This window comes from Castor canadensis, chromosome 8 (genome assembly GCF_047511655.1).
Source record: "Castor canadensis chromosome 8, mCasCan1.hap1v2, whole genome shotgun sequence".
Lineage (NCBI taxonomy): Eukaryota > Metazoa > Chordata > Mammalia > Rodentia > Castoridae > Castor > Castor canadensis.
This window is the reverse complement of record NC_133393.1, coordinates 89,389,961-89,405,451: the sequence shown is the minus strand read 5'-3', so window position 1 is coordinate 89,405,451 and position 15,491 is coordinate 89,389,961. Positions and strand designations below refer to the sequence as shown.

General features: G+C 50.2%; 1 protein-coding gene across 1 annotated transcript; it reads left to right on the top strand.

The window, feature by feature from the left end:
• Window positions 1-6,903: 6,903 nt before the first annotated feature.
• On the top strand, window positions 6,904-15,205 carry Krt78 (keratin 78). Its single transcript, XM_020160238.2, has 9 exons — window positions 6,904-8,184; window positions 8,577-8,791; window positions 9,903-9,963; window positions 10,413-10,508; window positions 11,289-11,453; window positions 11,780-11,905; window positions 14,177-14,397; window positions 14,674-14,708; window positions 14,791-15,205. Exons 1-9 carry the CDS (start codon window positions 7,819-7,821, stop codon window positions 15,066-15,068), a joined length of 1,563 nt encoding a protein of 520 aa, XP_020015827.2. The 5' UTR covers window positions 6,904-7,818; the 3' UTR covers window positions 15,069-15,205.
• The last annotated feature ends 286 nt before the right edge of the window (window positions 15,206-15,491 follow it).

The window sequence follows — 15,491 nt, the reverse complement described above, 5'->3', positions numbered from 1 at the left end:
GCAGCATGTGGGAGTCATTTTTGTTTTTGGTGGTACTGGGGCAAGCAGTCAATCACTTGAGCCATGCTCTCATCCCTGTTTGCACTGGTTATTTTTGATATAAGATCTTGCTTTATTCCCTGGCCCTGGACCATAGTCCTCTAATTTGTGCTTCCGGGGAATCTGGAATGAGAGGCCCATGCTACCACCATACCCAGCCATTGCTTGAGATGGGGTCTCATGAACTGTTTGCCAGGGTTGGCTTCGAACTGCAATCTCCTGACCTCTGCCTCCTAAGTAGCTATGATTACAGGTGTGAGCCACTGCGCCTGGGTGGATGTGGGAGTCCTTTCCATCCACTCCTCCTCCAACAACAGGACAGGAACCAGCCCCTTTCTTGGCCTGAGACAACCAGGGAACCCAAGTGAGTGTGGGTGGCCTAGCCTTCCCTCTACCCTGGGGTTGACTCCGTGCCCATTCCCTGTCTCCTCTCTGCTCTCTATGTGCCCAGGAGTCTCTAGACCCCAGGGGATGACTCCATGTTTTAAATATGCTAAGAACCAGAACAGCAGCTGTTGATGCTTCTGGAAGACTCCCCCTGCCAGGGCCCCACGATGTCTTCTGTATTCCTCGAAGGCGGCACTCCAACACTTCACTATACTGACTGCTTTTTGTGTAGGTTCCCATCCCTCCCTCCCTTGCCACACTGCAAGTTCCTCTAGGGCAGAGACTTTTACAAAGCTTCATTTAGCCTGGGTTAGCATGGTGTCTGGCGTCTGGTGGCTTCATAATAGATGTTGTGTGACTGGACGATTGTGGAGGATTGAGTTCAGGTTTGGATCTTCTGTGTGACCTTTAGGAAGTTGTTCTACTTCTCTGGGTCCTCTGGCTAAGGTGTCTTCCTTCGACACAGATTCCTGGGTCTCTTATAGGAGCGTGTTGTGGTGGTTAAGGGCAAAGATACAGGACTTCAACTACCTGTGTGCAAATCCCGGCTCTGCCACATACTAGCTGTGTGGCCTTGGGAGAACTTTTTCTTTTTCTCTCTTTTGTCAGTACTAGGTTTTGAACCTAGGGCCTTGTGCTTGCTAGGCAGGCACTCTACTACTTGAGCAATGCCCCAGCCATTTTTCTGTAGTTATTTTTTGATGGGTCTTGCATTGTCCCCCCAGGCTGGCCTCTTCCTTAAACCTCCTACATAGCTGGGATGACAGGCACATGTCACCATGCCAAGTTTATTGGAGTCTGGCTAACTTTTTACCTGGGCTGGCCTCAAACTGTGATCCTCTCCATCTTCACCTTCTGAGTAGCTGGGATTACAGGCGTGAACCACCATGCCCTGCCTTGGGCAAATTATTTGTTCTCTCTGTGTCTCCTTTAAGTTTCCCTTCTTTAAGATGGTGATAGTAGTACCTGCTTTACAGCAGTTTTCAGGATTAAATGTTTAATATATGTAAAGTTGGCATGTAAACTTGAGCATTACTACTTAATATATGTAAAGTTATGTAGGCCCCATTGTGGTTTTATTGTTGGAGTAAATAGCTCATTGGCAATATTATCTTTTTTGTAATTCTTTTATTATCATATTATTGCTGTACTAAGGGTACAGTGTGACATTTACAAAAATTCTTACAATATATCATAGTTGAATTCACCCCCTCCGTCATTCTTTATCTCCCTTCCTCCCACTCTTAGAATAGTTTCAACAGGTTTCATTTTCCATTTTCATACATGAATGTGTAACATTTCCACCATATTTACTCTCCTACATCCTTTCCTTATGTCCTCCCTCCTCCCACTGGTACCAGCCCCCAGACAGGACCTCTTTTACCTTCCTGTTCTCTGTTTTTTAAAAAAAGACATTTTCGTTTGTTTAAGATAGCTACACAGGAAGTTTCACTGTGACATTTTCATGTATATATGTATTATAACCCAAATTGGTTCATCCCCTCCATTTTTCTCCTTTCTACCTTAGTCCCTTTCTTATGGGGATTTCAGAAGGTTTAAATGTTCTATATTCATTCTTGTATAGAAAGTACGTCAACCATATTCACCTTCTTTACTTCCTTTTACCCTCTCCTCCTTCCATTAGTGCCCTCTCTTAGCGCAACCTAGTTTTCATTCTTGTCCTTCATTGTTTAGGTGTCCGTTCTTTGCTTAGTGGGAATTTTCCCTTGGTATTGTACTCGCACACACATTGTGCTTAAGTCAATATAATCTCCCTCCACTGCACTTCCTCGCCCTTTTCTGCCATCCTGTGTTGTTTAACAATTTACAGTGTTTCGTTGTGTCTTGTTCCTACACACATGTAGTATACTTCATTATTACTCCTTGTCTTTGCTTCTTTTTCTTTTCTCCTCCCTAAGTCTCCTCTACCAATCCCACTTTTGGATACGTGCTCTGATTCTATTTCTATGTATATATAATATTGCTTGTGTTTGTGGTGGATCTGTACTCCACATGTGAGAGAAAACGTGATCTTTGGCTTTCTGAGCCTGGCTAACTTCACTTAACACGATGTTCTCCAGTTCCATCCATTTACCTGCAAACGACAAAATTTCATTTTTCTTTATGGCTGAATAAAATTCCATTGTGTATAAATACCACGTTTTCTCAATCTGCTCATCAGTAGTGGGGCATCTTGGCTGTTTCCATAGCTTGGTATTGTGAATAGCGCTGCAATAAACATGGGACAGTATCATCTTGATAGTTACTGTAGATAAGGCAAAGACTGTCTGGGATTTAATGAGACATTGACACACTGCCTGATGTCCTTTAAGGAAAGTTAGAAAAATGGGGTCTGAATAAAAGCATAGCTGGATAGGTCACCAAATGAGAAAGGGTTTTTAGTGGTGTGCCACAGGGCTCTGTCTTGCTTTCCTCCAAGACCAGGCTATTGGATCAAGGTAAAAAGTGGTATTCCCTTGTGTAAATTGACCAGAAATCAATTTACAACTGAGGCACCTCCTCTGGGTCCTCCCTACTCTTGTTCTTTTTGTGTTCACGTGTGTATCTTCCATGGGACCGGACCGTCTTTTTTTTTGATGGTACTGGGGTTTGAACTCAGGGTTACCTTCTTGCAAAGCAGATGCTTGCAAAGCAAGCACTCTATCTCTTGAGCCACACTTCCAGCCCAGTTTTGCTCTGGTTATTTTTGGAAATGGAGTCTCGCAAACTGTTTGCCTGGGATGGCCTTGAAGTGTGATCCTCCTGATTTCAGTCTCCCAAGTAGCTAGGATTATAGTCACAAGCCACCGATGCCTGGTGGGACTGGATAGTCTTTGCAGAGTGGAGAGGCGCCTTATCTCTCTGGTATCTCCTCTGTTACTTAGTTCAGCGTTCAGCCAATAGTTGACGATCAGTAGTGCATTACCCGCCCCCCCCCCCCCCCCCCCCGCCCACTTCTCAAAAGAGCAAGGATGCTTTCCAGCCTAGGTGGGCAGGCAGAGGAATGACTAGTGCTTCAGAGAGGAGCATTAAGACTTGCAAGGATGGCAGGAAATCAACCAAACCAAACTGAATGGGGATTCATTCACTCTACAAACAGTGCCAGGCACTGTTCTAAATGCCGGGACACAGGGGACACAAGAGTGAGCTGGAGAAACTAAATTCCTGTCCCTGTGGAGCTCACAGTGTAGGGCGGGGAGGCTGACAAAACGAGTGAAGAAGGGATTGGTGCTAGGTCAGAAGAACTAAAGCAGGGAAGGATATGGCTGAGGGGGGATGGCCTAAGTGTTGCAATTTTGGTTGAGGGCAACCAGGGAGGGGGTCCTTAAATAAAGACTTGAAGAGGTGAGGGAGCAACCTGTGTGGACATCTGGGGCGGAGCTGTCCAGGAAGAGGAAATAGCAAGTGCAAAGACCCTGGGGTAGGGTGTTCTGGCTTGTTCGAGAATAAATTAGGGGCTAAACTAGGTTAGGCCTTTTTTGTGTTCTGTTCTTTTCTCTCACCATAACTGCAGTTAAAGATTTGTCTGATTACCTGTTTAGTGTCTGTTTCCCCACTAGACTCTTTGGTCTCTTAGTGCAATGTCCCAGCTTTGGGCTCAGCTAAATTCCTTACTTTCAGTGCTCAACCATGCTTTGTCGAATGAACAAATGAATACCTGCATTTGGGCAAAAAGCAAGCAAGCAAACAACAACAAAAACAAAAATCCAGCTACACAAAGAAGACCAGGCTTGGACAGAAAGATATTGGAGAATCAGAGGTGAGCCTGGGGTGGTATAGCAAGAGGAGGAGGCTGAGGGTCGGCTCGAGTGGTAGAGCACCTGCCTAGCATGTGCAAGGCCTTAGGGTCAATCCTAAGATAATAAAAGATAATAAAAGCAAACTGAAAAATGAGAGATTAGGGGCTGGCAGAGTGGCTCAAGTGGTAGAATGCCTGCTTAGCAAACACAAGGCCCTGAGTTCAAACTCCAGTGCCGCCAAAAAGAAAAAAAACTGAGAAATTTACAATCCATGCCTCATAACTGCATTAAAATGTCTTTAAATGCTTCTAAAATCACAAACAACACTGCAAGAGAGGGGCTGCTGGAGAGCTTTAGGACTGGGTGCTGGCCAGGGCCTTTCCTGGAGGTAGGACGAGGCCAAGTTGGGGAGGCATCGTGTGGGTGTGATGGACAGGGCTAACCTGGGGCAGGGGAGATGGGGAAGGACCTGACACAGAGCATTTGTGCCGCAGGACTTAGTGTTAAGGTCTTGATGCTGAAACAAGCTGTGAACCCAGAACCTAAACTCATGAGATTCCATATGGCAGGTCCAGCTACCTGTCCCTAAATGCCAAATAAACAGGCATGGTGAAGGCAGAGAAAGGAGGTTTATTACATGGATCGAGACATGCTGTGGGAAGAGGCAGAGTAAGCACTCAGTCCATCCTCAGCCATCTTTGGGTATGACATGAGCTACAGGTTTAAGTAGACAAAAGAACTGGGGGCAGGAGACAAAGGTATGCATAGTTAAACAGTCCTGGTCACAGGTGTGTTTTGGTTGATCATTATCTCAGTCCGAGGGTTCTCAGAGGGTTTTCGGAGAAGATATTATGGCTGTCATCACTTGAGGGGAGCCATCTGGTTCCCATGAGATGCTTGCTCCTGCTTCAGGGTGCAGCCTCATCATTACAGGTAACTGTGCTCATTTGGGGTGGTTGTCTGTCTCACAAGTCTCCACTGTTCCTTTTGGGAAGTTTCAGCCTCTTATCATATAGATGTTATAAGTTCTATCCTTTCTGGAATCCAAGGTGATTTCAAAGCAACTGCAAAGAGAATGGCTTTAGAGCAAAGACAGATACAAAATAGAGGAAGGGATGCTAAGCTTCTCCTGTTTTTAGTCAATTTGTGGACCCAAGTAAGGAGTCAGTGCTTTTCAAAAAAAGCAGTTTGGACACTTCTTACAGTGTGGGATCTCATGTATCTGTGTGTGGGAACCAGCCACCAGCTGGAGAGGGGCCTTTTTTCATTGCCTAACTGTTGTACCTTTTCTCTATCACCCAGTGGTCTTTTAAGCGATTTTTACTTAAGGGAAGCATGTAGTCTAGCAGCATTTGCAAATCTGGGGACTCAAGAGGGTCCCTTGAGTGTGACTGTCATGGGTCAAAATTCATCTCTTCAAGCAAATACTTACTAATGCCTAATGTGCAGTAGACCCTGAGTTGGCTGGAGGGGAGGACCAGACAGACATGGTGGAGTTAGGATGGAGCATCGTGTGGTGTTTGAAGGTCAACATATGGAAGAGGAGGCTCTTTTTGGGCTGTTCCATGGGGCTGTGGGCTAGCTGGGTGGGGGTGGTGGTTCCAGCCTGAGTACTGTGTGGGTGGCCTTGGACTGAGGCCAAGGCAATTTTAGATGTCACCTTGGGCAACCTCTCAGGTTACCTAAGAGAGTGCAGTGACACACTATAGGGCCTCAGAGGGCTCAAGTGCACTCAGGGTTTGGATCAAATGACCTTGAAGTTCACTTCTGGCTCTGATACTTTGTAGTATTACAAATATGGGAAGGTCTTTGGAGGTGAATTTGGCCCCATGCCAGTGTGACTTCTGTTTCCACCCTCAACACTGATAGGGATGGTCTTGTTCTTACCCCACAGGGCCTCAAGGATGTGCTTGGGAAGGGTCCATGGGGGATAGGAAGGCCCCAACCTTGCTACTGCAAAGTAATCCCCCTCTCATTGAGAGCTGGGTGCTCAATGAGATCTCAGCCATTTCCAATCTCTTCCCTCTGTACTGTGTGCTGCTTCCCCTCTCTCTGGGGTGCCTAGCTCTATCCTGGCTCTTCCTCCCTTTTCCTACCTTCCCACCCTTTCCTCCCCCCTCCCATTCTATGAACTCTTGTTCTCCCCGCTGAGGGCCCATCTCTTCCTTCCTCAGATGGCTGGGGGAAGGAGGAAGGGGCTCGTAATCCCCGGATGGGAGGGGAGACAGGCTGGCTCACAGTTGCCTGGCCTGGGTGGAGCATTTGCGGGATTGTTGTAATTGCTAAGGGCTGACTTCCTCATAGCATCTTTTCAGCGTTTAGTAGGTTGTGTCTCTGGCTGGCCTTGCTTCATGTTGTGTGGACAAAGACCCCAGTATCCTACCTTCCGAATGCCCCAGGCTCTAGCTGTGTGTGTGTGTGGTGGTGGGGGGTCTCAGAGTGGAGGGACGACAATGAATACAGGGAGCAATAGCCATCTGCCACAAAAAGAAGCTGTGGACAGCCCTAAGAATCCGAGCCATCCAGCTCTGCAGCCCAGCAGGGAGCATCTGAATGCAAGCTTCTAGATGCCCCAGTAAGCCTGCCCAGGGCAGGAGTTGGTCTAAAATCCTAGGGGAGCCCTGGAGTGCTGTGACTGCACTCTGAGACAGAATCTATCTGGGGAAGCCCAGGTCTCCCGTTTCTTCCACCAGCCCCTCAAGAACAGTTTTTTCTTTTTTCTTTTCTTTCTTTCTTTCTTTTTTTTTTTTTTGCGGTACTGGGGCTTAAACTCAGGGGCCTCAGGAACAGTTTTCTAAATGTACATTTTATCTTGGAGTTTAGTGCCTCTGACTTGTGCCCTGGACACAGACATACAGGACATCAGGTCACCTGGCCACCCCTGTGGAGAGGCCTGGCACTGTGTGTGTGGAGGGGCAGGGACACTGGCTGGGCTCAGAAGCACTGTTCCCTGCAATCCTGGCTGGAGATGCCTGCTTTGAGCGGGTGGTGCCTTTTGGATGATTGCTGGGTTGGGCTGGAGGAGGGACTGGGATGTCCTGATTTTCTGTTTCATTTCCAAATCCTGGAGTGTCTTTCAGACAATAATGGCAGTGACACTTCAACTAACTTCTGGCTCCACAGTGCTGCACAAGGCCTCCCTCCTCTACCTCCATGAGGTCAAGTCTCACTTTGAAAGCTTCTTTCTCCCCTATCCTGCAACTCCAGGGTGTCTGTTCCCTCACCTGCACCCCCCATCCTCCTCTTCTCTGAAAACCTCTCTCTCGTCCCCCCTGTCTCTTCAGGAAGCTTTCTTTGAATGGCCCTCTGTGACTTTGCCTAGTGCCCAGCACCAAGGTGCAGGTCCCTGGCTGCTTCCTCATTTTTGGGGCAGGCCCACCTCTTCTGCCAGCTCAGGAGCTCCCAGAGTATGATCTGGGCCTCCTTCTTCCTTGGGCCCTGCACGTGCCAGTCTCCCATTTCCCAGGTGTGTCAGAGCAAGTCAGCTAGAGCCAAGTGACAGACACAGTCAGACTGAGAGCATCTTGCTCTCCAAGACCCAACCCAGGTACGGGAGGGGATAAAAGTCTTGTGCCGGAGCCCCAGGGCAAGAACAAACACACCTTGACCATTTGTCTGTTTGTCTGTAGCTGAGTGACTGCCTGTTTCTGCCATGTCTCTGTCTCCATGCCGGGTCAAGAGGGGCTTCAGCACACGCTCAGCCTGTTCTGCTTTTTCAGGGGCCTGTGGCAGAGCCGGCTTCAGTAGCAGGAGCCTCGGCAACCTCAGGGGGTGCCAAGGGAGCTCCCGTGGGAGGGTCCGGGGGTCAGGGGGAAGGCTTGGGATGTGGTCTGCAAAGGGGATTGCTGGGCCTGGGCATTCCCTGTGCCCACCTGGGGGCATCCAAGAAGTGACCATGGACGAGAGTCTGCTGACCCCACTGAAGATTGAGATTGACCCCCAGTTCCATGTGGTGAGGACACAGGAGACCCAAGAGATCAGGACCCTCAACAACCAGTTTGCTTCCTTCATTGACAAGGTGAGCGGCATCTCGGCCTGGCCTTGCCTCTGTGTTTCCTCAGGGAGCTGCCCCTGACAGATTGGGAATGGGCAAGTCTGACCTCCTTCTACTACTTTTCTAATCACTTCGGCAGCAAGGAGTCTTCCTGAAGTCTAATTGGGGTCTCTCTCGTTATGCCAAGGACTGGTCGCTCCATGGCTAGGGCTCAGGAACAGAGAACACTGGCCAGCAGTAGGAAGACCCTTTTGTGTTGGTCCTTCCAACCATGTGGATGTTCTCAGACTCCCACAGAGAGGCGTGGAGGGGAAGCCAGGGGAGAAGGGGCTCACAGGAGGGCCCCTAAAGCTTGCCTCTCCAGAGACTGTGCTGGGGATCCCACAGGAGCCTCAGAGACCTGTGCCTGGCTGCAGGTGCGGTTCCTGGAGCAGCAGAACAAGATCCTAGAGACCAAGTGGAACTTGCTGCAGCAACTGAAGGTGAGTGACAGCCCCCAGGACTTGGAGCCTGTCTTCGAGACCTGCCTGGCCCACCTCAGAAGGCAGCTGGAGCAGCTGCAGGGAGAACGAGGAGCTTTGGATGCTGAGCTGAAGGTCTTCCAGGACCAGGAGGAGGAGTACAAGGCCAAGTAGGTGATGGGGTTTCCTATGGGGTCTGGGAAGACATGGATTGCTTTGCTGGCTTGAGGGTCTCCCATAGGCCGAGTACCCAGAGATACACAGTGGCCTCCCTTCTCCTCTTCTACTCTGCCTCCCCCTTCCCTTCACTCACAGGTAGAGGAGACTCGACAGCCCCCTGCCCAGGTCTGGAGAGCCTTGGAGGAAGGTCAGGGCGACCTGTGTCTAGTGGGTTGTGTCCCATTCCTATGGGCCCAGCAAGGAAGGCCTAGGTTTCTGGACAGAGATGGGAATGGCTTATTTAAATAATGCCTCAGTGGATTTTCTGGAGAAATTCCTGTTTAGCAGGCTGTGGGCTAAAGTGACTCAGATGTCCTCTGGTCTCAGGGGTAGAAGGAAATCAATTTTGTGACACTGTCTCCAGGCCCATGGCATGATTCACAGTGGGGTTGTGGTTCTGGACTCTCCACCTAGGTCACCTGGTGGTTTGGAGAGAGCCCTGCACTGACAGGAGGTGTAGGCTTGAGAGACCATGAGTGAGGACTAGCTGTGTGGCCTTGGGCAGCTGGGAAGCTACTTACCTACTCCTCCCCTCCCAACTTCCACCCCAGTATCCACATCTGCATGCTGGGAAAAGGTCATCTTCTGACCTCCAGGACTGGTGGAATGGGGTGAGAGTTGGAGGAAGGGGGATCTGGGTTCCTTTTCCCCCTCATAAAACCCTATTTGCCTGCTGTAGGCAATGGTTATGAGCAGTGAGAACAGGCATTTGGTTTTGTTTTTTCCAGTACTGGGGAATCAAACCCTGGGCCTTGAATGTGTTAGGCAGGAGCTTTACCACTGAGCTACACCCCTAGCCTGAGAACTGGCATTTATATGTACCATAGAAACTGTGAACTGTGGCTATGGTCACAGGAGACATGGGCTGAAGGAGTGGCACAGAAACATAACTAGGATGCTACAAAACCTCATGATACGAAAGGAGAGAAGGGCTAGTTATGGGTCATGCTTTGGGACATCTAAAGGCAAGGAGTCCTATTCAGGGAGGGTAAGCTTCTGGGACGGGCCTTGGGGTCTGACCTTGGCAGGCACCTGATGTGTCCTTTTCTACTTACTTGGCAGGTATGAGCAGGAGGCCCACAAGCACACCATCGTGCAGAATGACTTTGGGGTCCTAAAAAAGGTGGGAGGGGCAAGTGCTCCACTCAGATCCTAAGCCCCCACTGTGCATAGAGCCTGGTCCTAGGCTGGAAGAGCAGAGGGTGGAGGTCCTGACACCATCACTCTATGTGCAGCTGTCCACCAGAATGGGACATTTACTTAGATAAAGGGAGCCCAAGATGAGGTCCGACAGAAGCACTACGTGATGAGCTCTGTGTATCCCTGTGTGGGTGGGGGGATGAGAAGAAGCAGAATTGGTTGGAATTAAGCAGGGAAAGTTTTCTGAAGGCGTCATGGGTCAGTGTAGGGCAAAGAAGAGAGCAGGCCAGGATGGGTTGGAGGAGGAAGGGGTGGGTCTTCAGAAACACTGGTGGGCTGGTGTTGAGCAATGGGTACATAGAACTCCTCAGCCAGTGTAGGGCCTGCCAAGAGAAAGTGAGGGGTGCATGGATTCTGTGTCGCTGTCTCCAGGATGTGGATGCGGTTTTCCTGAGCAAGATGGAGTTGGAAGGCAAGCTGGAGTCTCTGCGGGAATACTTCTGCTTCTTGAAGCGTCTGTATGAAGAAGTGAGGCTTTGCCAAGGATAGGCGGGAGTGATAAAGGGGACAGGGTGGGCAGGGGGAGTGACCATGAAGGGAGGGCTGTCAGGGTGGCTTAGATTTGTGGTCATTTAATCACTGGACAAGCGGTTACTGAGAACTCACTGTGTGGATTGCCAGGTACTAGGGCTATATCAATGAATAACCAGACAAAAACTCAAAGCTGGCTTCCTGTTGGGCGATAGACATCAGCACTAAGTAAATAAGTAAGTTAGGTAGTATGTTAGAGGATGGTAAGTGCTATGGAGAGCAGAGAAAGGAGGGCTGAAGAGGTGGGGAGGTGGCAATTTCAAACAGGTCTTATTTAGAAAGTAAAGACGATTTGAAGGAGGTGAGGCAGATTACCTGCAGGTGGCTTCTGGGATTTTAGGCAAAGGTTGAAGCCCGCAGCATTGAGTGTGCTGGTTGGTGTCTTTGAGGAAATGCAATGAGGTCAACGTGGCTGGAGTGGGGGAGGAAATGAGAGGACAGTGTGATAATGGGTCAGAGGAGTGATGGAGACAGGTGATCTTGGGCCTTGGGGCCATTTTTTTTAAGGCCCAATCTGTAAGAGTCCCTGGAGACTACTTCTATGGCCCTTGCTTTCAAAGAAGTAGCTCGAGCTCCACGAAGGGCAGCCCTACTTGGTGTCCCAGTGGGAATGCTTGGAGGTGGCTGACGGAGTGTGTAGAGTGTCTAGGAATCCTTCACCAGGACCCAGGGGAGAGGGAGCCAGGGTGGTGGACACTGAATTAGTCTTCCCTATAGGAGGTGGGCCAGGTACAGACCCAGGTGAGCGACACGTCTGTGGTGCTGTCTATGGACAACAACCGCTGCCTGGACTTCAGGGACATCATCGCTGAGGTCTGCGCTCGGTACGAGGAGATTGCACAAACCAGCAAGACCGAGGCTGAAACCCTGTACCAGGCCAAGGTGCTGGGGCCGGGGGCGGCATGATGGTGGAAACGACTGGGAATCCATGTCCGCACCCTATGGTGGTCACCTACCTTGGTCCCATCGGGGCCGTTTCAATCACCTCTGAGACGTCTCAGTCTGGGTGGGAAGGACCGTGAGCCCTCTCCTGGAGGCTTGGACTTCTGCAGGCACATCCACTGCATCTTGGGCTCAAACAGTGAGCCCGTATTGGGAAAATGAGGATGTCAGGAGGCGTCTCCAAAGGCCAGGAGGTGGGTGTTCTCTGGTATTGGGGTCATAGGTGGCTGTCTTCTCACCCAGTGGTGTCCCTCTGCTCTCCATAGTACCAGAAGCTTCAGGCATCAGCCCAACTTCATGGGGACAGCATGAAGGAAACCAGGGTCCAGATTTCTCAGCTGCAGCAGACCATGAAGAGGCTGCAGAGTCAGATTGCAAGTGTCAAGGATCAGGTGAGGCTCCGCCCCTCCCCCCTCACTCCCAGGTCTCCAAATGGCTTTGTGCCTCAGCCCTCCCCAGCTCTGGGTTTCCCTCTAGCCAGCTAGGCTCACCAGGGGTGTGTGTGGAAGCCCAGGACAACTGGCTGGAGGTCTGGATCATTTGGGGTGGAGAGAGCTTCCAGCCCTCTCTGGGGTGAAGTCAACCTGCCTTCTGTGAATTCCAGCTTTTCTGGGACAAAGCCACTGTACTGCACAACCCCCTCAGACTGTCACTTGTAGTCCACATCCAGGTGGATGTCCTGTTTTTGGTTCGTTGGGGAGAGGGTTAATTTATCTCTTTGCTCATCTTTTCTTTTGACTTTTATTCCTCAAACCAAGCAGGGACTTTAAGGCCAAATACTGCATTTCCTGGTCCCCTATTGGGAAAGGTGAGAGCTAGGAGAGCAGGCAAGGTGATGGGGGATGGGGGAAACTAGACCCCTTAGGGGAGGGTGGTGGTGCTCATTCTACTGGAGAGCCCTCCCACGGGAATGGTCTTTCCACTCACATTCTCCAAAATCAATTTGGAGATTCTCAGAAGGCAGTGAGCAGAGACCACAGACTCACGTGGATCGCCCAGGCACTGAGGCCTGACTCCCAAGTCCCTTCCCAAGCAGGGCCCTCTGGGAAAGTTCTGGAAGCATACATAGGTTATCACTTCTCCCAAACTATCATTACCAGCTCTTCTTTGTACAGGGTCTGAGATGAATGGGACCTGGTCCTAGAATTCAGTTTGCTGCTTAATGTTTCCCCAACGGATTTGGACCCTAGTTCTGGAATCCCTTGGGGTGTCTCTATTCTATGTATCTATGTATCTATGTATTTATTGTAGAGATGAAGTTTGAACTCAGGGCTTCATGCTTGCAGAGCAGGTACTCTACTATTTGAACCACACCTCCAGTCCATTTTGCTCTGGTTATTTTGGAGATGGGAATCTTGTAAACTATTTGCCTGGGCTATCCTCGAATGGTGATCTCCCAATTTCAGACTCCCAAGTGTTGATTCCTGAGCCTCCTGCCAGACCTGGGGAACCAGAATCTTTAAGTGTGGGGCTCAGAAACTTGCTTTTTAAATAAATTCACCAGTTGGTGCTGAAGCACATGATTTTCAGAGCCCAGGGCCAGCCCAAAGGAATGTCTACAGGGTGCCCAGCCCTGGGGATCACATAAGTTGTATACCTTTACCATGAGAATTCCTGTTGGGGATCAAGTGTCCCCTCCCTTTTTCCTGCACAAGCCTATATGGACAAGGCTCCCTGCACTGGCCCCAGTGTGCTGGATAGCAGTGGCCTCAGTTGGGGGCTCAGGTCCTTGTTCTTTCACCCATCACCTTTCTGAGGCTCAGCTTCTTCACATACAGAGTGGAGATGGTGCTCCCACCTATAGAATGCCTGTGTGGGAACAAATAGTGAGAGCCTTTGGGAAATCCCTTCTCTCCTGAATCTGAGGTGAGGGTGAATCATCTGTGAGGCTGGTCAGGCAGAGAGCCCATCCTTGCTCTAGCTTTCTGGGTTGGAGAGCAGTTATTGTGATCAAACATTTCTCAAGTCAAAAACAGTCAGAGGATTTGATATAATCTGACAACAGGACAGTGTTTGAAACAGGAATCTCCTAAAACCTCAAGGACCCTCAGAGGGTGGCCCTCAGAATGAGACTTGTGGAGAAGAACCCACCCAGTGCAGGAAGTGCTCCAAATGCCTTGAGAGAGATTCTCAAGTGTGTGTGTGTGTGTGTGTGTGTGTGTGTGTGGAGGGGGACTGGAGAGGGGAAGAAATAGGGGACGATCTCTTGAGGAGGTGTCAAGGGAGGTACATTAGTTTCCCGGGCTGTCATACAAATTACTTCAACCTCTGCTTCCATCTTCTCTGTGTCTGTCTCTGTGACCTCTCTTCTTATGAGGACACCAGGCATTGAATTTAGGGCTCACCCTAAGTACAGTATAACGTCACCATGAGAGCCATAACTAAGTATGTCAATAAAGGGCCTACTTCCAAATAAGGTCACCCTCTGAGCTTCAGGGCCAACACAGAAACTTTGGGTGAACCCTATTCAACCCTCTACAGGCGGCCGGGAAGCTGTGGAGGCCATGCTTTACCTTAGACCAAGAGAAGCTGGGAGATGGGGTGGCCAGGGTAATTTTGAGTTCATGGTCCACCCCAGCGTTCACATTTTGTCCACAGTGAGTGCTTTGGGAGGCTGTGTCAGGCTGACAGGCACATTCTCCCTCATTTCTGTCTACTTCCAGAATGCCAACCTGCAGTCAGCCATTGCTGGTGCCGAGCAGCGTGGGGAGAGGGCTCTGAAGGATGCTCAGGCCAAGCTGGATGAGCTGGAGGGTGCTCTGAGAACAACCAGGCAGGACATGGCCAGACTGTTGCGCGACTACCAGGAACTAATGAGCACAAAGCTGTCCCTGGACGTGGAGATTGCCACCTACCGCAGGCTGCTAGAGGGCGAGGAGTGCAGGTGGGGCAGGATGGAGGGACTTGGGAATATATGACTGGGTGGAGGAGGAGGATAGAATACCCACACAGGGCTCTCCTTGCTAACGGGGATTCTGAGAGATTTCCTGATACTGTGAGTCACTAAAGGCAACCAACTCTGCTGGGAGGGATTTAAAATTGGGTACTGGATTTTATGTGCTGACAGGGTAGGTGAGCTACTCCTAGAGGCTTCAAAGCACCTGAGGATGCATTCTTTGCAGCCGTTGTTGACATTTCTCCCCTGTCTTTTCTCTTCCAGGGTAACTGGGGAGTGCCCCAGCCAGGTCACTATTTGTGAGTATGAGGGGACTTTGAGGGTGGGATTCCCATGGGGGTACTGAGGACCCTGCTGTGACCCTGCTGCATTTCTTGACAGCCACAGTGGGAGGCAATGTCTTTTCATCTGGAGGAACTGGTGGCGGCCGAGTGGGTACTTGTGGACTCAGAGGCAGGAAAGGCAACTTCGGATCTGGCTGCTCCAGCATCGTGACTGGAGGCTTTAACACCACCCTGGGCTCTGGGCATGGCCCTGTTTTGGGCTTCTGTTCTGTGTCTGGCTCTGGCTTTGGCTCTGGCTCTGGCTCTGGCTCTGGCTGTCACACCATTGTAAAGAAGACAGTGGAGTCGAGTCTGAAGACTTCTATCACATACTGAGTGACCTGGTGGCCATTTCCTTCCTGAATCCATCAGCCCTGCTTCTACCCCATCCCTTATGTCTACTGCCCAAAGCCAAAGCAAGCTCACGGGGGATTCCAATGGGGATGTCAATAAAGTCTCACTCTTGCTCTGCATACTGACTTGCATCTCACTTGTGTGCTATTCACTCCCAGTCAAGGTGCACAGGGCTTGTCTTCCTGGCTGGGTTAGGCCAGGCTATATCCCTAGAGGAAAAAGTATTCTTTAGTGGGAGGGGAGAGGCCTGAGGCCCAATGACCAGAGGCTGGAGGTTGGAACCAAGGGGCCCACTCTTGTCCTCTTCTCTTCCTTCTCTGGACCTCTGTTTCTCCAGCTCGCCTGTGAAGTGACATAGCACTCAGAGCCCTCTTCATCTCCTACCTCCTCTCCTCTTCCCTCCTG